Raw genomic sequence first — 22,500 nt, forward strand, 5'->3', positions numbered from 1 at the left:
GTTAGCATCACCCCCCCGACCCCCCCCCCCCCCCCCCCCCCCCCCCCCCGTTCCACTTTCGTTCTCCCTAGTTTCCATCTGTTCCAATATTGAGCCACAGGGTGCTTCAGTTTCCTCTTAAAGCAAGCGTTTTCAATATATTCCTGTTGTGGTAATTGGCTGTAATTAATTGTTGTTAATTAGTAATTACACTGATTTGTCTTTGTGTGCTCTGCGTTTCACAGTGGCCACCATCGTGGCATATCTTAAGGAGGTGGAGTCGCCTTACGAGGTGCACGACTTCATCCGCGCCTACCTGGGGGACACGGTGGAAGCCAAAGAGTTTGCCAAGCAGTTCCTGGAGCGCCGTGCCAAACAGAAAGCTAACCAGCAGAGGCAACAGCAGCAGCAACAGCAGCAGCAGGTCTGTGTCAGCATGTTTTTATGCCTCTGTGCCGGCGATAGTGGATGATGCGACGGTGTACTTTGTGTGTCGTTTCCTTATTTATTTTTCCCTGTTATTCTTGTGTGTGTGTGTGTGTGTGTAATACCCACACAGTATTGCTTGTGTCTTATGGTCATGAGTTGAACTGTTTCCATTTCAGCTATCAAAGGAGCTGTCTGGTCTAAACATGAACTTCCCTCTGCAGGTACAGTCAGCCCTTTAACAGCAGATGTTGATTTCCATGTGTCCATTTTAACAGCAGATGTTGATTTCCATGTGTCCATTTTATTTTTATTTATTTTTATGTTACTTCTTTTCTTATCTCTCTCTGTGGTTTTCTCTCCCTCAGTCCATGTTCCAGGCATCCCATTCTGGAAAGGGCGGCGTGTACGACACCCAGGCGAGCAAGATGAAGAAGAAGCCCAACATGATGATCCACTCTGACCCCAGCATTCTCGGTAAGCGTCCAATTATCAAACAGTGTGAATGCCAATGAGAGGCCAATCACAAAGGAATTTGTATTTGAATAGGTTGGGATTGCATTCAAGCATTTTCTTTGTTGTATTGATTGAGGAATTTACAAGGGGGTGTTACATATGCTGTTTCGGCTCAGTTCAAAGACATGATCAGACTCAAACTTGATGATCCACGATTTGCTTCATCCCATGTTGGCCATTGGTTGGGGTGGGCTCTGACGGCCCATGTGTTCTGCTCTGTTCAGGCTACTCGTTCTTGGGTGCAGGGGAGCGAATGATCCTGGGCGAGATGGAGACCGTGGAGGATTACTAACCCAGCAGAACTTACCTGAGTCTACCGGAGGCCTTAAAATCTGGACTGAACAGCAAGAAGAATGTGCACTGCTCAGTGGAAGGGCACAGTGGGAGGGGCGGTCAACCTTTGTGTGTGTATGTCCCCCCCCCCCCCCCCCAAGTCCCACTCCTTGATCTCCACTGCCCTCAACCCCCCCTACCTTACAGTCTTTCCTCTGTGTCTTTCCCTCTCTTTCCTATAACTAACCTTAAAGACTTGCCTTATTTGTGTGTGTTCTGCCTGGGAGCATGTGCAGCTAGGCTGGCTCACAGTGTGTGTTTAGCCATTAGCACCTAGCCTAGCTTAGCGTCAGCCCTCAGTCTGCTATCAGCGCTGTTAGCCACAGTTAGCTCAGGCTAGCGTGCTGGTGAAGTGGCTGAGGTTATCACAGGGCAGGTAAGCCCCCCCCCCCCTCCACACACACACACACACACACACACACACACACACACACACACACCGGTTACACATTAGATTGTGGGTTTGCGGAAGTGGCAAACCTGGTGTGTCTTGAAGTTTGTGAAAGGCTAAAATCAGTTTTTGTCCCTGTCTATTGTTCCTGTTGTTTGTGTGTCGGTTGTGAAGCCCCAGCCCTCCTCTGAGCAGGAGTAAGAAGAGTAGGTTGGAGTGTGCAGTGAAGCTGCCATGGCTCCTTCCACACTTCCTACACTAAGCACCTTAAGAACTTAACGCACTTTGTTACGTTTTTTCAATTTCAATATTTGAAATGGAAGTTTATCTGATTTTTCTTTTTTTTTTTTTTTCTTTGTTTTTTTTTCTCCTTTTTTTTTTACAATGGAAACCGTGTGAATATTTTTCTGTTGCATATATTATGTGTAGAGTATTCATGTACACACACATTTGTGTGAGTATGTATATATATTAGAGAGGCACCAGAGGTAACTTCTGCTTTTTAGTCTCGGAAAGATCAAGATTGAGAACACAAAGTGAATGGGAGTCTTTTTATGAGTCGGCAGAAAATTAATTTGTTCTTGAAAGGAAAAAAAACACTGTTGTATTTTTTCATGTTCATATAAAAGGTAGAGCTATAAAACATGTTTTTTTTTTAACTTGAAAATTTGCACTTGTTTAGAAAAACAAACAAAAGAACAGAAAAAGGTTAGCGTTAGCTTAAGGGTTTGAAAGAATTATTTTTATGATCACAAGTGTGATTGCGAATTTGAGTGTGTTGAATGAAGAATTCTGCACAATTGTTTTTATACCAACATGTATAAAAAATGCCATGTTTTTATTTTGTTCGTATGATAATTTTGTACTTCATTGAGCATATATACTGGTGTGTATGCAAGTGTGTGTGCAAGTGAGAGTGCATGTGGGAATGTGTGATTTTAGAGAATGAGCGCGAAAAGAATGTCTGCAATCATTTTGTACATGGTTTCTGAAAGAGTGAAATAAGAAAAAGGACAAAAAAACAAATGATTGAGGAAGGCAGTTGAAAATTGTGCTGCCAGCACTAGGCCTGCGCCTCCGTAAAAGGGCTGGCTGAGGTATTCACTCTCTTCTTTTGCCATTGGTGCTGTGTTGCTCTCACTCTCTCCTCTGATTGGACAGTTAAGAGTTTAGAGCCAAGTGATTGGCTGCTGAAATCTAATATTGCGTGTGTGTGTGTGTATAACTGCTCTGTTTTTCTCTCTTTACATCATTATAAAACTGCATTACCTGCCTTCCACCCCCCTCCCTCCAATGCCACTCACAGCGTGTCGCTGTGTTACTGCATACTCTCACCCAGAGCTGGGGGTGGGGTGGGGGGGGCGCATCTAGATGTGAACTATTTGCCTTTAACTCTGTTTGAGTGAGTTCTGATTTCTAATTGGCTGGTTTACACAGTCGTCATGGCGCTGTGATTCTGTGTGATAGCATTGCCGTGCTAAGTTACTTATTTTTGTTGATGTATAGGACAATTTATTTTTTTATTGTTGTAAACACAAAGTGAGAAAGTATTTGAACTGTATGATTTGGAGCACTTTAAGGCTGCTACCTTATTGTATTTTTGAATATTGCATTTTGTTTTGTCATATTTCTTGTTTTTAATGATTGTTTTTGTTTCTTATTTTGTTTGTGTTTTGTTTATGTCTAATGTTTTAATTGCTTGCCTCTGTGGGAAGTGAATTATGAATGTATGAGAAAAAAAGTATCTAATGTATAACATTATGATAAAACCAGACGTTTCAGCAAGATGAAAACATGTCTGGGAAGAAGAGCTTTTTTTTTGGGGAGGGGGGGGGTATACTTACCTAAACAGAATGAAAACTGAACAAGGAAAGTGCATGGATTCAGCACACTGCCTTGTCATACTGTTCTTCCAAGATCTCCTTGACTTTTTTTTTATTTTTTATCCTTCACAGAAGCTGAAGTTGAGCATCTTTGAGTGACATTTTCTGTCCTTTTACGAGACGACTTCTCATAGAGTCGTGGCAGATTGTATGCATGGACTACAGAGTAAACACAAATATGCTACATCTTGATGTCCCTTCCTCTCACCCATGTGATTCACTAAGGCCAAGGAGCTACAGTGTGCATCGATGATGGAAACAAAAACAAGGAGATATCAATTTTGTTCTTCACATTTATCAATTGTTGGAATGGGGGATATGCATCTTTTAATTTTTCATGGACATTGAAGATAAGGGCAGTGGTCTTGCTGGTACTTGATCTTCACAAGGACTAACCCATTTGACTGCTTTGTGCAGTTTTCAGTTGTCAGATCTTTTTGGTGTTGTTTTTTTTCCAGGAAGCAGATAGAGGTTGGACAGTGGACTTCTTTTGCCTCTTAACTGCAGAGGAGTTGTCTCTATAGAAGGCCAGGGTGATAATTTCAAACCAACTTCAGGCAGAATACTATCAGTTTTAGTTGAGGAAATTGGAGAGGGGACTTTCTCCAAAATTGAAGGGAAAACGTTCTTTCCTTCCACTCGTCTTTTTTTCCATCAACTGAATTTATTTTGGCGCTCTTCTGACATGGAACTGTAGGCATGGTTTTGGTTTTGAATAAAATACGTAGAGATATATTTTACCACAGAAGACGCCCCTGCTTAGAATGAAGGAACCATGCTTAGGAGTAATTCTAAGCTACCATGAATGAACGAATATGGCTTTACATTGGTCATTGGACAAACAAAAATAACTCTGAGTTGCTGTGGCTGTGATGATTTGCAGATTTTTTTTTTTTTTTTTTTTTTTTCTTTTGAATGTTTTGGAGAAAGTTTTGGGTTGTGGACAATTACTAGAAACCCATTTCTCCCTATTTACTTTAATTAACATCTGTTATAAATGGACAGTTACCCAGTGAAATCTGCCTCTGCTCATTCCTGAGGAGGATGGAGAAAGTGTTAAATTCTGGAAAATGAGAAAAAACCAGAAGATGCCAATCCCCTTAAAGGCCACAGAGAGGACAGGTATGTCATTTCCCTTTACTCAACTTTTCAAATGTCTTACTTTTACAGCTCCATGTTGACAGAGCATTATTGCTACCAAAGATCATTATTTTATTAATGTTAACTTTTCACTTTCACAATGTTATATGCTGAATGCTTGTGCCTTTTTTAATCTATATTAACACTAGCTTGTAAAGTATGCGTCACCAGTTAATTTATATCCAATTCAAGATCTTAACCCATAGGCTGGTTATGGATTTGTGAAACCTGGGTGCATTATGGATTTGTTCTTCCATTTCCTCATTATCTTCTACCTTCTTTTACCAGCTGGTACTGATGGACTCACCGCCTCACTCACTGGAGGATCTGATTGGCTAGCGTGCGGTTCACCTAACCAATGGGATGCACGATATAAGGAGAATATGGATATCAGCTGTGTTGAACAAGAGTTGGACTAATTGGATTCAGAGTTCACGGTTTTGGAGCATTGTGTTGTGGTCAGATCCTTCAAAGTGAATGTGGACCATTTTACAAACTGAACCTTTAGTGACTGTTGTGATACATTGAGACTCTCTCTCACACACACACATGCACACACACAGAAGCACATACACTGACAACATCATACACACTTACAAAGACCTGCTTAGGAGTCTTGAACTTGGCACAGGATGCCCTGTATATAATGTTTATGCTTTTGTCTTCATTGGCGACTTGGGTTTTGTTCTTTTTTTTTTTTTTTTAACATGCCTTAAATACACAAAATAGAACTGCCATAGAGATGGTTGGGTTTCCAACACAGACTCACATGTACAAAAACACTTTGGAAATGCAAATACCTAGACACCCAAGCTTACCAACGGGAAATGTGAGGATATTGTATGTCCATGATCTGGTCCCTCTGTGATTGGGTGAACAAGAATTGGTCTATCATAGTAGAGATGGACTGTCATTTCCCCATAAATGAGTCGATGGAAAATATTCAGAGCTGCTGGGGGGGAAATAATGCCACAATATTGTGCTTGTGCAGTCGGAATGTCACTGAATTCTTTTTAATTCTCTTTTTTGTGAAATATATTAATTATTAACGTTGGCATTTATATACTAAAGAAAAAATAAAGACCACTACTGGATGGGTCTCCCTCCTTTAGTCAAGAGTCCATTAAATTCCATTTGTAAATGAACATGGTGAGAATTAAGACAAGGGCATAGGCTTTTTTTTTTTTCTTTGAAAAGATACAAAATGTTAAACATAAATAAACATTGTTTTAAACGTTCATTAAGAGTTTCTCTTTTGTGCATCTTTCTGGAAACACGTCGTGACTAGGAGTTTTGTCGTGACGCACAAGCTCAATGCACGACGTCCAAATAGGAGCAGATGCTTTCTTTGACCTTGTGTTTTGGGGCTGGTAAGATCTTTTTTCATTCTGTATGAAGATGCTTTGTCTTATGTTGCCACTTGGGGGCAGCCTAAATCAAGTTTTGGTATAAATTTTTTCCGGACCACAGAACACCTGTTTGGGTGAAAAAGTAACTTGGTTGCTTAACATTTTAAATAACTAATGACATTATGCTAATGTTTACGACAATTTTGGTGTATTCAAATTATTTTTTAATATTATCCCAATCTTGTGTTACATAAATTATGATCTGCTTACTATTTTTGATGGAAAAATACTGCATGGCACATAGGGCCAGTCTGTTCATATTTTGCAGGATAATATCTCCGATAAGGAGTTGCATTGCATATTATTGACTGCAGAACTCATATCAACAACCTCTTACGAAACCTCTTATAAGTCATGGACTCTACGTTTAAGTTGAGAGGTATTTTTTACATTAACTTCGGATACTCCCGGTCCAGAGTATAACAAACTGGATCCTCCATAGGCTGCCTCTCAGGTCATAAACTGTACCCTGCTGCTGCACACACACACACACACACGCACGTCCCTCCTCCCCCGCCTCTAACTAGCGTCCCCACACTGTCGGTGCGCGAGTCAAGTGCGGAATTTAGACGGGAGGAAAGGGAGTACGGGAATGAGCACGCGAAGCCGAATGGTCAAGTTGTACAAAGCGAATTATAGCTCTCTGTCGCAACGTTTGCGTCGTCATTGTATAGCCTCCGTACAGTATTTTAAGAGGACAAATCGCACCTGTTTGCACAGACCGTGCACCACACACATTTTCTTCCTGTGAGACCAATTCGCTCAAGTTTGCCTCGGCAAGGGGACGAGGCTTTTCATCATCAACATTCGAGCGCAATAAATGGATACTCATTTCTCTATTGACGATTTGGATAGGCTTACTGGATGACCTCTGCTCTGTAGTCGGCATTCTCGTTTTGTGGAGCTGATTGGACTACCACGTCTCCAGTTGATAAAGATAACGGTGATCGCTACACTGAGGGACGCCTAACCTAAAGAGTGAAGGAAAGTAGCCTACGGCACAACTTAGACCATAAAAAGTCGTTTGGTTCGCACAGAAGTTATAACGGGGTAATTCATGTTGATCAACGGTAAGTCCGTTTTAATTATAAAAAAAAATAGGGTAGTCTATTCAATAGTGAGCTAAATCGAGTAGCCTAACTCAATATCATGTGTTAATCACCCGACTGAACGTCAGTTTAAAAACCTAGGTGTTTCGATATGTACCCATATTGGTCACAGTTAGACTAAAGAAGGCCATATGATATTTTAAATACCTATGCGTAATCGTTGGTGTGTAAGTCTTGACCTGAACCGTTGTAAAGCTGCATGGGGCCTATATCATGTAGAATGTAAAGCGGGTTTTTTATCATACAAGTTAGTCTGTTAAAATGGGATGCTTTTGGCGCTTTCCCTGTTATGGTTGCCGAGGTCAAGCCATCTGTGTGCGCTTTAGGGGAATTAGTCAACTTCGCTCTTGATCTCCCACCAAGCCTTTGTCTACAACGGCTCCAACTGCCCGCTTGTTTCACACAGGAGTACGATGGGAGCAGCGACACGGGGAGTAGGAATGGCCATGGCGCTTTGGGACGGTGCCAATGGATTGGGATTCCTGGTGATTTTTCTTGTGGATTTCCTTGGAACTGCGGCGAGTAACCTGGAACCCATATACTGGAATTCTCTGAACAAAAGGTAGGCTTTTCTTTAAAAGCATTTAGAAACAAAAATGACCACAGAAGCTTTTGGAAATCAATAGCTGATAGAATGTGACAGAAAGCAACTAGGAGTGGGATGTGTGCTTGAACTGATTGCTTACTCCTCTTCTATTCTGTCAATGATCTAGTTGTGTCAATCCTCACTGGTAGGTGCATCATACATAGGCCTCAGTGTTTCCCACAGAATTGAATTCCATTTGTGGTGGTTGGTTTGCAGAATTAACTTGACTACAATAAACAGTTTTTAACAAATTAGCACAGCGTGGTTTTGATGCTTACCAGATTTAAGCACAATTTAGTACAACCTGGAAAATCATTGTGTGGTGGTCAACGTTGATATTGTGGTGGGCCGCCACAAATAAGTCAATGTATGGGAAACACTGGGCCTAATGGTTTAAAGTTATGATGTAACTGGCTGTTTGCAGAACTGAATGACAACATTGTCGTAATAAACTGAGGGAAACCTCAGTTGTTAATGTGTAACTGTGACAAGCTTTTTTTTGGGGGGGGGTGGGGGGGGCTGAGGAACTGTATACCTTCGTTGACAGTTCATAATGTAGAGCTCAATCCACTTGCTTATCACTTGAGGAAACCCTCTGCATTATGGGCTGTCAACAGTTGGCCAGCATCTCTTGAAGTAAAGGAAGAGCCCCACAGGCCATATTAGCATGGGAACAGTTGTGGTTGTGGTCAGACGTTGATGCTTTGTGTGTGTGTGTGTGTTTGTTTGTGTGTGTATGGTGTTGGGGGGGGGGGGGGGTCTGTATATGTCTTGTGTGTGTGTGTGTGTGTGTGGTGTTTGTGTGTGTATGGTGTTGGGGAGGGGGGGGTCTGTATATGTCTTGTGTGTGTGTGTGTGTGGTGTTTGTCACGGATGGTCGCTCCTCTTATTAAGGGTTGCGTGCTTTTGGGGTGCTGTGGTGCAACAGGTTGCAGCCCCCGCACCATGAACGGGTCCGAGTGCCCACGGGGACCCAGGTTTGAATCCGACCTGCGGTCATGAACGGGTCCAAGTGCCCACGGGGACCCAGGTTTGAATCCGACCTGCGGTCATGTCCCAATCCCACCCTATCTCTCTCTCTCCCACTCACTTCCTGTCTATCTCCACTGTCCTGTCGAAATAAAGGCAAAAAGCCCAAAATATATACTTTAAAAAAAGATACTGCGAGACACACTCCCCAAAGAGACTGAAATGGATGGTGAAGCACAGGGGGAAAATAAAGGAGAGCAAAAAGGGTAGAGCGCTGTGTGTTAAACGTGAAAAGAAAAAGACAGAAAACAATCGAATAATCAATCCTCCTCTGGCAAACAGGACAGATGAACAAGATAAGCAGCGTCCAGAAGAGTACAGACTAAAAGCAACTGCAGGGGCCTGGTGGCCATTGGCTGCTGTCTTCCCAAGATGTAGACATACTTTATGGGTCCCCATGAAGGACAAATAGAGTCACATGAGAAAGGAAAGAGACAAAAGTGGCACGCCAGGAAATGAGAGATGATTTTAAGAGACAGTAAGGAGGGATAAAGACAGATGGATACAGATAAGAAATCATATGAAGAGGACAAAGGAGAAAGAGGGTGATGGCGGCGCAAGAGAAGCAGGGGTGAGGGAGAGAAGAAGGAGGGATGAAGGAGGGAATGGAGGGATGAAGGAGGGAATGGAGGGATGAAGGAGACGAGACCAAGAGTGAAAAGATCAGGGATTGAGACGCAGCCATGAAAAATCGAAACAGACAGGGCAGGAGAAGCTCTGGGCATCTTATCCATATGGAATTAATGATTTCTCTGATATCTAAAAGGTCACAGTTGCTTCTCAGTCCATCAGGCAGTGGCTCTGACCACGGATGACCAAAGACCACCAAAAACACACACACACACACATACCAAGGGAGTGGAAAACGCCTGCTTTATATGTACAGGAGCATACAGATATGAAAGGCCGTGAATGTAAGCAACAATTACTTTACGAATTAAACTTTGTGTTTGAGCATCTCTGACACGCATTCTCAAGTGTTGTGTATAAATTGTTTTTGTGAAAACTAGTACAGTGCACTGTCCGACTACCCAGAGTCTCTCAGAGTGATTTGGATTAGATAACGACAACACAGAACGAGGACAAGGCTGGTTATGTTTATAGACCCTTTCAACAATAAAAACAAAAACAATGCTTGAACGTTCTATTTGGGCCCCAATCTACTTCCTCTGCATTAAGATAACATATGGAATGTTAAAACGGAAGCCTTGTGGGGCCAACTATGATGCTGATAATGGAACTCTTTTGAAAGGGTCTATATGGATGTGAATGCTGGATGGGTATCTTCTCATTCAGTCGACTAGAAGTTCTAGAGAGGCGCATTCATGTATGGCTTTGTCTGTGTGTGTGTGCGGTTGTCTCCGTGTGTGAGTGTTTGTGTGCACGCGCGCATCAGTCGCGCGCCGCTGTTGACGTATAGGGTTATCGGGTTCGGGGGCAGGGAGGCGTACGGGCGTCCGGAGTCGCGCTGGTTTGCGCTGGGTAAATGACTAAACGTTTCTGAGTGCAGGCTGTCTCCCTGCATCGCTCCGGGGAAAGTTGTTGTACAACTCTCCGCCTCAAATGTGCATTAAAAATTAATCCTTCACAGCCTGTTCAATATTTAATGAATCAGCTGCTAATTGGCCAAAGATAAAAGCCTGGTTAACTGGGTTAAGCGTTTCAAATTAAAACATTTTAAGGACTGGAAGAAGGCAAGAAAAAAACAGACATGGCGTGGATGGCGTGCATTAAGAAGAAGCTTAGGCGGGCATTAAGAAGACGAGGGTGTTTGTGGGTCAAATCCTTCTGTCCTTGCAGATGTGCCGCTTGGCAGACAACAGTGTCGTTGCTTGTCCATAATCTGCTTTTCAGTTTCTGAGGGAAAAACCTGAGACGGAATTTATGTGTTTGCGAGGTTGTGTGTTTGTTTGTGAGTGGATTTGTGAGTGTGTGCTTCAGAGAAAGGGAGGGTGAGTGAGAGAGAGAAAGAGAGGAGATACTCAGCAAAACCTTTGTTTACTCATCCAGCTTTGGCCTACAGTATAAACATTTTGCTCCTCCAAACAGTAATTCCCAGTCTGAGCTCGTATTTTTCACTTGATTGCATGTGGGTGTGTGTCGTGGGACTCAGGTGTACGAGTTCCAATATTGCCTCTGTGTCTTCGCAGTGTGTGTGTGTGCGTGTATGTGTGTGTGCGTGTGTGTGTGTGTGAGTGTGTGTGTGTGACTCAGCAGCTGAGAGAGTGAGAGAGGGAGGGAAGAATCTCTGGAAGATTCCGATTTCAGGAGTAATCCAGCGGGCGAATCCCCAACGCTGCCAGCTCACAGATGGGTACTAATAATCAAGAGTGAATCTGTGCCAAGGCATCAGAAACAATGCCAACAAGGCCCCCTGAATGTTCTAACCCCCGTGCCTGGATAGGCGGGTTAGTGTCAGGGTCCAAATGTGCGCCGCTACTATAAACAGAACAGAAAATCAAAAATGAGTTTTAAAATGGGGAGGAAGGGTTTGTCGGAGTTATTCATGGATAGCGGTGAGTGATGGCTATAGGAAAAGAGAATGAAATGGGTCGTACCACTTGACCCTGGCGTGCGTGTCAGGGGGGGATTATCTCCAATACAGCGTCCACCCCTCATTTGGAGCGCACTACCATAAGTCAGGCAACAAAGCTGTCTGTGAGGAAGGGTATTCTTCTCTCTCTCCCTTTCTCTTTCCTTCTGTTTGTCTGTCACCAAAAAGATAAATAGAAAACAGAAAAGGGGCGCTCAATTTTTCAGTGTCTTGATTGTTTCATTGTTATCGCTTTCTTACTGATATCAACAACAATGGACATGAAAAACATAGCGGGAGAGTATGGAGACCCAGGAGAGCAGTGCCATCACGGAGGCATTTTGCTCCTATTGAAGTGATGTGTATAAATGAATATAAAATAGAACCTTGGTCCTGTGGTCTTCTTTAACCACTTCAGAGACAGATAGAGAGGAAAAGAGAATGAATGAAATGAAGAGAGAGCTTGCATGGCCAGAGGGAAAGAGGAGAAAGAAACATACAACAACATATAATTTAGAGATTACAACAAATATACTTTTGTATTTGTTGTATGTAGTTACTCCAAATGCAGGCATGCACTTGCTCGCATGAAATTTGCCATGAGGACTACCTCTGTTTTTGTCTATTTCCATGTCATGCTAATACCCTAAACACTATGAAATCATCTCCCCCGCATTCGTTCTCAGATTCAATTTTCTTTTTCAAAGGTGCTTCTCTGGCATGCCATCAAAGCCCTGGCATAACTTGATAGCTGTGTGTTGTTGAGCGCTGTGTAATTACAGTCTTAAGATTATACTGATGACGGTTTTCAGGTGGGGGCTGGGGCGTGTGTAGTTGTACTCATTGCAGCCCACAAAGCCCAGAAAGAGAGAGAGAGAGAAAGAGAGAGAGAGAGAGAGAGAGAGAGAGAGAGAAAGAAGGACTGTAAAACCCAGGAGAACAGAATAGTTGTCATTAATCAGAGAAGCTGTATCTCCCTGTCTATACCATTGACTTCCTTTCAGTTCCTGGGATGTGTATTCTGTATTATTTACCTATATTTCAATCCCTGTGTACATAGTTTAAATAGCAGTAATGCGTTTTCATCTGAAACTAGGGCGTTAACTAGCTAAAAACAAACAGCTGCCTTGTAAACACCAAAACACTGTTAGCACTGATAAAAACTTGCTGATTATTTTATTTTGTGAACACAATGTTGTGCTGTAACGGCCGTCGTTAGATTTTCATGGGATCACAAAACTAATTAATGAATAGCTTACCGGTAGATAGCTCAAAGGAATGGCAGTTGTGTTTTTCTGTCGTTCACATGACCACATCCCATCAAAATAAATTCACAAAAACATATAGAAATATGCCAATATATGCTGTTGCGTTAATTTACTTCTGACATGCTATTCTCTGCTCTATGTTCTATACTGTTTTAGAGCTTTACTGGCAAAACCACCAACTGCCAATAAAATGCATACACATGCCAGCTTATGCCACAGCAGGACATACAAATACATCTGAAATGGATCATCATGTGGAGTGGACACTGGCAAAAGTGTGTGTAGCGCTAGTAAAGTAGACTGTGTAGTGTTGTAACAGCCATCTAAAGAACATCACAGTTCTGTAAGTACCCAATTGCATCTGATGATATATATATTTTTGATACTAGTTTGACTGTTATTTTATCCCAATTCCCAAAGATGGTCGAATAGCAAGCTACTATTTTACCTGCACATCGTAAAAAAGCAAATAACTGTTTTGCAAGATGCAAGAATTTCAAGGGTGTAATTTGGCCAGTTACCGGTCCTAGAGCGGCTGCCCGCCAGCCGCTGTGTTTCTCTTTGTCAATTTTTTCTCCCGTTAATGGACTCAGTGGACTCTCTTGCCTGTTCTCTCTATTTCTCTCTCTGTCTCTGTCTCTCTTTTTCTCTTTTTCTTTCCCTTTTCCTCCTTTTCTTCCCTACTGCTGTGTTTCTTTGATAAAGGTTAAGTAGCATGAAAAATGGTTGCTCCATACGCTAAGATAAGGGGCGTAGGTAATTGGTAAACATCAAATGTCAAATTATGTACAATAACAATGTCCAATGGAGAAAGGAAAGCACACAAAAAAACACGCTGATTGGGAAGGACATGTAGTTATTTTAACAAACTGCTGGAAACACAGCGCTCCCATCAGCATTTGGCGTAAAACCTCATTATCTCTCTGTCTCAGGTCTGCACGCATTCTTTCTCTGTTTAGATGACTATTTCCTCTACCCTCTTGAGTCACTTATCTATCTGTCTGTCAGTCTATTCCGTCTCGTTCTCTCTCCTCCTCTTGCTCTCTCTCTCTCTCTCTCTCTCTCTCTGTCTGTGTCATGTGCTTTTCCCTCTCTTCCATCTTCCTCTCTGTCTCACACACAGCACACACACACACACACACAGTGCACGGCGTCTCGAGCGTTTTATTCAGAAAACTTTCAAAGGGGATGTGAATCCCAGAATTCCCCAGTGCAGGCCAGTGTGTAAGAGAGAGAGAGTCGGAAGACAGCGAGGAGTGGAATGAGTAGGAGTAGCTGCAATAGGATAGACCACAGGGGAATAGAGAGGTATATTTCCAGTACCTCCCTCCCTCTCTGTTTCTGTTTCTCTCTCTCTCTCTCTCTCTCTCACATACACACTACCTCTCTTTCTCTGTCCTTCTCCCTCTCTCTCCGCTTCTCTCTATCGAGTACTTTATCCTCAAAAACAAAGGCAACGGTATTTATAGCCCCCCTTCCTTTCATTTTTAATCATCTCTGTGATTTGGGCTTGATGAGTCTTTTCATGTGTGTGTTTTTGAGGACCGATGGGGATGGGGATGGGGGGGGGGCGGCCCCCCTGTGGCCCTGTACCTGAGGATCCTCAATTAACATGAAGGGCGGAAGGACACCCACGGGCTCGACGAGCCCGCCCATAAGAGGCAGTAAGCCGGTGCCGGGGCTCTGCTCGAGCGCCGTTTTTAGTTTACCGACGCAAGTGTGTCGGGAGGGGACTGAGCGATGAGTCATATGCCAGGAATGCGCCGATTATCTCTGCCCCCCCCCCCCAAACTCATTAAATAACGCTGATAACAAGCCGAAACGACACTCAGACAGCACTTAGGATAAAGGAGCACCGTACTCAACACGTCTCCCAGGGGCCTCGACGGGACCTTCAGGGGTCCCTCCTGACCTCCGGACGCTGAGGGCCCATCGGAGAGCGGCGTCGAGAGTAAACAAACACTCGCCGTTAAAAGACAAAAAAAAATGGGGATGGCAATTAAAGGAATTAAGAAACAGACAGATGGGGATATCGCTTACTCCCCCCCCCCCCCCCACCACTACCACCAGCCCTCTCTCCCGGTTCACTGTGACACTGAGCTGAGCCTCAGCATTTGTTCACAGCGCACGTTTACGTGTCTAATTAAAAAGGGGAGAGGAGCACAGAAGTGTCTTCGACGACCACCCATGCCGAACACCGAGAAGGCCCTTCCTTGGGATTTGAATATGCAAATGCTGACTGGTAGCTGAGCATGGATTTGCTAAAAAGAGGGACTGCCGACACACTCGCTTTCTCTCTCTCTCTCTCTCTCCCTCCTGTTTTGACAAGGCCAACATTATCCAAAGCTGGGTGTTTTGTGTGTGTGTGTGTGTGTGTGTGTAGGTGACAACCTCAGCAACGTGACTGACAGTAAAGCTGAATTTCAGTCACCATAGATTTGGAGACTGAAATCACTACTTGCTTAATACAGTTTTAAGTACAAAAGTGGCTCCTTTGAAGAGACAGTGTGTCTATGCTTCATCTAAGGTCTGACTTTTACTCTAATGCAGTTTGTAGGCCTATATCTTACATCCAAGATCTAGTATGAACTGCATCCTACCTTCCATGATGCTTGTAAAATGGATCAGTCTGTACGGAAAACCACTACAGATAAATTTATTCATGACAGGGAGTCTTATAAATTTGATGTCCTGTATACTTTCTGTAAATGTACTGTTGTGAACCTCAGACATTAAACCCTTTTTATGTACTTAACTTTGGAGCTTGTCATAAATGTTTAGATTTACCATCTCTTACCAAGGACTTTCCCTCTATGCCATTTACATATTTTCCAGGTCAAGCGCATGTGGTAATCATCCATCTTAAAACGGTATCTAATGTGTTCACTACAGTGGTATTTACCACATGACCCCATGCCTCTGCCAACGTTTATTTAATGTTGATACTAATGCAATGAGGGCAGAAACGTTGCCAAACTAATGATAAAAACGCTAGTTCCGTCAGAATGTATATTTTTCAAAAAGTATTTATTGATATGAATTGTTTTTTTGTTTTTTTTTTTATTTTGAGGATAATTTTCTTCCAAAGATCCATAATATTTTCATATTCTCAATATAATTTTCTTAGTCTTTTGAGTCAACCACTGAGCCCTTGACCTGAACCTTATACTGTACCTTATCACTATCTTACCAACGCGCCATATTATTTCCTAATTGCAAAGGATTTGCAAGTGTTTTCATTATGACTATGTTATTACACTGTGCAGTTGTGGGGGTTACTTTTGGGCTATTGGTTTTCAAATGGTACATTATAGCTTACCTCAAGGTCAGCTCAAGTTCAGAATGACTGTCTGGATTAGGAGGCCCCATCCCCGCCCCACACACACACACACACACACACACTTTGAAACCTGTACCTGTTTTTTCAGCTTGTGTAATGTTTTTCCTTTGTCGTCAGGTTGACATGCATTGCTGATATGGGCTTATTCCAACTGCCGCTGTTCCCCTGTGAGTTTTTTAATTAAGTAGGCATCTAGGCTCTGTAGCGGTAGGTTTGACACTCATAAATTCAAACCCAACCACCAGGAGACCCATACCTGACAAGGATGAGTGTAGAGCCAGCAATAGCTTAAAGGTAGCAAATACAATCCCGTCCGACAGGGAGTTTTATTATTGCTATCCGTGTACTATGGGTTTACCAGTGGATATTATAACTTGACTTGAAAATAAAAGGAAATTCTCAGGTAGATCGAGTCTCAGAATCTCAGACTTAATAATGTATATTATTTCATAATGGTTCAAGGAAATGTAGTGTAATCACCTCAAGTCAAGGTCATTTGTTTAGCCAATTTACAGTGAAATAGTTTCAAAGCTCCTTCACTAGTAAAAGTAGAAATGTGTGTGAAAATAAAATAGTACAAAAAGCTTGAAATATCATAGAAATAAACCATTACTAAGATCATTTCAAAACTACAATGCCATCTCTCCCAGTTTATCCCCATTCAAAACTCCGCCCTCTTCCTCACAGTCTAAGAGAGATGTCACAGCACTGGCCTATTACTGATGGCATCTGCGGAACATGTTATTTAAATGGATGCGGGCTGAAGCCTGACCTGTGAGACCTGTGTGTACCACTTCTGTAATGGGATTGAAACGGTGCTCTGCCGAACCAAAGCCAAGTTATCTGTGGCTCAGGTCGTGTTAGTTTAACAAGAAAGGGCCGCCGACCAAGTCTCTGGACCATGGGTCTCGTTGAATCCCCCACTCTTGCTGCCAAATCTGACAGTGTTTTGGGTTGTAGTTTCCACACAATACGTAATTTGTTGACGCTCTGCTTCTGTCAGTTCGGTTGGCATTATTTGTGTTTGAGAGAATCGATGAATAGGGGTGTGTTGTCAAGAGTTCACATCCCATGTTTTTTTTTTTTTTTCTGTCGCGGGCTCTCTTTTGTGAAAGGGCTTCCGGAGCGCAGGCCGATCTCCCTCTAATCAGTCATGTGAATTGCACGCATTTCGATCACAGCACCCGGCCTTCCAACTTTCTTCTGTGCTCCTCACAATGGTGCTCCAGTCTGTAATCTTTGTTAACGCAGCGGGGCAATTTCAGGGCTAAATTCAGCATGTGTAAAACAGACATACTATAATTGTGGTGCCATTTTTTTTTTTTTATCTAACTTAGTCTCAACAGTGCAAACAAATGCATACAGTGCATCATAAATCACTGCCAAAAATAGCATCTGTACTTAATTTCCGAGCATTTCTTAATTAGAAAAATCGACCAAGAATAATTGTTTTCATATAATGTATCAGATCAAATTGTATTGGCATTTTTCTGTAATTCTGTAAGTCTGTAATGCGCCACGCAATAAGCAGTAAGATCCTGTAATGGGGATGGTGTTTTTGTTAAAGCCCTTTCATACAGCGCCTCAGCCTGGATTGCCAGCCATCTGTTCCGCAGTGATCTGGAATATCGCTACAGTCCTCATTAAGGGGCCATACTCACAATATCTCTTTGTGTCGCTCTGATCATCGACAAAATCCGCGCCGACCAAAAGCGGTCTCCAAAACATCCCAGTGATCTAAACAGCGTTAGCTTCAGTGTGAAGTTCAAAGAGGCAAGCGCACAAACTACATAAGTGCATTTTCTCAGTTCCGAGGTGAACAGGCCTCAGTAACATGTGACAGACTTGCCCATTCATTGAGCCCGGGCCGGCTGTCATAACACTACAGAAAAGCAAGCAATATTCTGGAATTATTAAAGTCCATGTGAAAAGAACGAAAAAAGAGGAAGAGGTAGAAGAAGAAGTTTTTTTTTAAGTAAAAGTGTCCATGAGGAGCCTTTGTGCACTACAAGGTTGTCCTTTGTTCTCATAATAACCCATTTGATTCAGCCGCACAAGCTATAGATACACTCATCAACCAGGGCCATAGTGCACGAACATCTGTGGATTTCTTCATAGTGGATTTTTTATACTAACCCTGGGAGCTGTAATGGAAATCTCAGGGTTAAACAGACCGGGACTGGTTCTTGAACCCGAGTTAGACATTTTGTGCGTGCTGCGACTGCTGTCGTCTCTTCAATCCTGGTTCATTTCACTTCTACACAGAATATAAAGAGCTGTTTCATGTAAGTCAACATTGTATTACATATAATTATGCCACCTCAACAAAATAAGATACACAATTAACAATAGAGCAAAAATAAAAGGCCTACAGTTTGTTGCCTTTAAATGTATCAACTTGCTCAATGCTCAGCCCCCCCTGCCCTATACTTACCAACGCAAACATACACACCCCAGCCCAGCGTGGAGGCTCAGTGTTTTGGGCATAACATGTCATGCTCTCTTCATTATGTCTGAACTAGATGAAAGCCTTCAGGCAGCAAGGGCCGTGACCTGCAGCTCTGCCTTTATTAAATCTGTGGAAGAGACCATAAATAAGTAGAGTCAGATCCTCACCACGGTTATAAACATAATCTCAATAGACACCTCTTTCTCCATCTATCTCTCTTTGCATGTACAGTGCATTCCTTCTGTTTACTTGTCAGAGCACAGCAGACTTTATAGCATCCTAGACTGACTACATATCTTGTGTCTCACTCAATTTTGCCATGACCTCCTCAATTTGTTGTGCTTGTGTTGAAGCTCTGATTTTGTTTTCGGACCTCGATGATTTATGCGGTTCATGTAAAGCCGGGCTGTTCCTAGTTTTTATGATGATGTCTTTGTTCTTGTCGATCTCAGAGTAATTTTAATGAAAAAAGTACTTGGCATAATATTAAACTCGTAGGATCTAATTTAGAAAATCGCACAATAATTTTTATTGGCAATTTGCAAAGGAATGGAAGACTTCCCTGTTTGCTGTCAACTATTGGATTGAACTGTATTGTCGTTGGGTTTGCATACATTGCAGCAGCACAGCGGCAAAGCAATGCGACTTACAGGATCACTAATAAAAGTGTTCCGTGGAGCGCAACAGAGGTCTTCCATAACCAGCCTGTTGGAATAACTTGACTGTTTTGCCTTGCCAGTACCAATTTGTTCAGGAGGCACTCGGTTTGATCAAGACTGCCAGAAATTCTGTAGGAAAATCCCTAGTTGAACTCTCCATTTCCCCCGCTTCCGAAAAAGACTGGAGAATGTGTCATTCCATTTCACTTTTGATAAAAGCATCTGACGAGTGACTAAATATAATGGAAAACCCAGTGTTTCTGTTTTTTTTTTATTTATTTTTTTTAAATGAAGGCCTATGGGCCCCTCTCCAGACCTCCCATGGTCTGGACGGGCTTGAGTGGTTTTCGTGGCTGCGGGCCTGAGCGGTCCGCGGCCTCTGGTGCGGCTGCCGTGGCTCTGGAGACCTGATTCAGGCTCGCTGCGTCACGCCTCTGAGGGGATTACCAGGAGCAAACGTGGGAAATGAACGTGGAGGCAAGGCACAAAGCACAGTAAATATGTGCCACACACACACACACACACACACACACACACACATTTACAGAAACACGTACGCACACACACCTATACACATATGCACACACATTTACTTACAGAAACACATAGGCACACACATGTACACACACACATGTGTACACATACACACGCATACCTTTTTTCGAGAAAGTCCCAGAGGGTGGGACAGTACTTTAACACAAATAGCACTGCGCTGCATTACTCATGGAACTCGTCTGGCAAGTCGCGGAGCCCAAAGGGCTGTCTAGTTGGACTGTCTTTTAATGGATAGCCACAGAGAGTGCTGTGGGGACTGCATCCCCAGCCCTATGTGTGGGCCAAAGCATTGGTACGCATGGCCATAACACCCACCTAGAGGTTTACCAGACATCACCTGATCACTCAATCCAACCCCCAACCATTCGCTTCCATTTTGCTTTTCTTGCTACAATGTTTTGTTGTTGTTTGTGCATTCTCCCGCCTCACACATTCATGCATTGCTTTATACTAAATGTATGTGCATGATGATTCAAACATATGCATGATAATACATTCATGATGGTATGTGACACATCTCCATAAATAAACCATGAGAACTATACATTACATGCTAGGTGTGGGACTTAACACTAGCAGCAGCAAACGTGTGTGTGTGTGTGTGTGTGTGTGTGTGTGTGTGTGTGTGTGTGTGTGTGTGTGACTGTGTGACTCAAGCTGAGACGTTTTAAGAGGTGTACTACGGCGCGCTGTGGCCTCTGCAGGGAGTCTGAAGAGTGTGTGGATTAAACATGGAGGTGGAGCAGGGGGAGCAGAGAGCAAGCTACCTGTAGAGGCTTTCACACACACACACACACACACACACACTCAGGTGATGATTCTTGAGATGCAGGCACACACATTTATACACGTGTAGTGATCCTCAGAGTGATGCTGGTTTAACATGAAGTCAGAGGGGGATGAAAAGATAGTAGGTACCTGTGGACAGTCTCTCTCTCTCTCTCTCTCTCTCTCTCTTACATACACACACACACACACACACACACACACACACACACACACGTACACATGTGATGATTTTCAGGGCATCTGGGTCCTGGTGCAGGCTGAGTGAGTTGTCATGTTGCTGCTGCTTCAGGGTTGAAGGAGAGCGAGATAGAGCAGGTACCTGTAAAGACTCTCACTCACTCACACACACACACACACACACACACACACACACACATACACACCTTTACACACACACTTACAGCGGAGGAAAGGGGACGGATGCCGAGAGGGATAGATGTGGGAGTCAGGATGTGTGTGTGTATGTGTGTGTCGGCGTGTGTGCATATGCTTTAGAGGATGACTTTCAGCAGGTCGGATTCAGCTGCCTTGAAACCGCTTTATTCAGATCTCGTGTGAGTGTTTGATATGTGTGAATGAGTCAGGTACTGTCATGGCACATATGTATCACATACATTTAAGTGTGACAGTTACAGCTTGTTTCTTTTCACAGTATGCTAGTGTTTTAGTTTGTGTGCGTGTTGGTGTGGGTGTGTGTCAGGTGTTCAACTTGTCATGTGATATTTCCTCTGTACTCTAGTCATGCGATAGGAAGCAGGATTTCAATTACCTCACATTTCTAGTCAGAAGTATAACTTGACATCTAATTCTTTTCTCTCATTCATCTCTCTCTCGCTCTCTCACTCTCTCTCTCTGACACTGTCTGCATGTCTCTGTCTCTCTTTTTCATAATCTCTCATTCTCCTGTCTGTCCACTGACTGTTCTTCTGTCTATTTGTAAGCCTCTCTCCTTCCCTCAAGTTCCATCTCTCATTCTGTCTGTCTGTCTGTCTGTCTGTCTAACCTTTTCTGCCTCCATGTTTGTCTCCTCTGTTCCTCGTGTGTTTTCTGCCCATTTAATGGTATCTTGACGTGTCGACATGCTCCTCAGCGTTGGGGTTAATTCCCCTCCTGCCTGCTTGCGCCCACTGAGGCGAAATGCCACACCATTCTCTGGGTGTTAACACAAAAATCCTCACTGGAGGGCACGGCGAAACTCTCCGGTTGCTCTCTTTATCTCTGTTAAGGGTAATTTCCTCGCCAGATCAGCAGCCGGTCCTCCCTCCTCACCCCTCCCACTAAATGTTCTCCACAGTTAGGTAGGGGCTGAACGAGTCGGAAATGTCAGCCTGTACATTTCTGTTAAGCACACCGAATTGAATGGAGTCGAAAATGCCACACAGCGCCTTTCGAAGGACAAGTGTGTACATGTCGATGTCCACTGCAGGCACACGTAGCATAGGGTCACACTGGCCAAGCGTGTGTGTTGTGTGGAGTGTCTGCTGACGTCTCGCAATGTGAGTTTCTCGCCATTCAAAGCTGAATAAACTAAACTTAACTTAAGTGAAGTCGACTTAACTGTCAACTCCCGTTGAATTAAATGCGGCTGTTCGGTGAAAAGTGGCATTTGGTGAGTCATTTGGTGTTTTTGACCGAGGCCTAGTGTGGCATGTTTTTATCTTTTTTTATTTTGATTTACTGAATCATTATTGATTTTTTTCTGTTTTAATTGTGCTCTTGTGAGCGTGTGCTACGAGTCACTCTCGATGAGGGCCTCCTCTTAATGATCAAATAATGTGCAGAGCCTCAAGGGTTCTCCATTGCCCTCATCACACTCTCGCACACCCATACACTCATCAGTAGCTCTCTCTCTCTCTCTCTCTCTCTCTCTCACACACACACACACACAAACACACACATCACTCATCATTCGGTTTGTCTTGTTTTATTTTCTTCACAGTCACAGTCTCACACACACTGTCACACTCTCTCTCTCTCACACACACACACACAGACACATACACGCTTGCTCTTTCTAACTCACACACATACACACACTCTCACACTCATTCTACACAGCCGACTGGCACCAAGGGGTGTGTGTATGTGCCTCTGAAAAAAAGTGGC

The 22,500-nt window shown here is 43.2% G+C and overlaps 2 protein-coding genes across 3 annotated transcripts in view; both read left to right on the forward strand.

Moving 5' to 3' along the window:
• Positions 1–5,908, forward strand: part of gigyf1b (GRB10 interacting GYF protein 1b) — a 27,081-nt gene extending 21,173 nt beyond the window's left edge. The window contains 5 exon segments of the mRNA XM_042092020.1: positions 225–403; positions 585–629; positions 774–882; positions 1,146–4,650; positions 4,957–5,908. Of these exon segments, the coding sequence (XP_041947954.1) occupies positions 225–403; positions 585–629; positions 774–882; positions 1,146–1,213 (401 nt within the window). The 3' untranslated portion in view covers positions 1,214–4,650; positions 4,957–5,908.
• A 720-nt stretch (positions 5,909–6,628) lies between these two features.
• The window catches only part of efnb3a (ephrin-B3a), a 30,581-nt gene continuing 14,709 nt past the window's right edge, over positions 6,629–22,500 (forward strand). For both annotated transcript variants that reach the window (XM_042092021.1, XM_042092022.1), the window contains exons 1-2: positions 6,629–7,147; positions 7,593–7,748. In XM_042092021.1, coding sequence (XP_041947955.1) covers positions 7,600–7,748 — 149 coding nt within the window. In that variant the 5' untranslated portion in view covers positions 6,629–7,147; positions 7,593–7,599. The remainder of the gene's footprint in view (positions 7,148–7,592; positions 7,749–22,500) is intronic.

This window comes from Alosa sapidissima, chromosome 5 (assembly GCF_018492685.1).
Source record: "Alosa sapidissima isolate fAloSap1 chromosome 5, fAloSap1.pri, whole genome shotgun sequence".
In the NCBI taxonomy this organism is placed as follows: Eukaryota; Metazoa; Chordata; class Actinopteri; order Clupeiformes; family Clupeidae; genus Alosa; species Alosa sapidissima.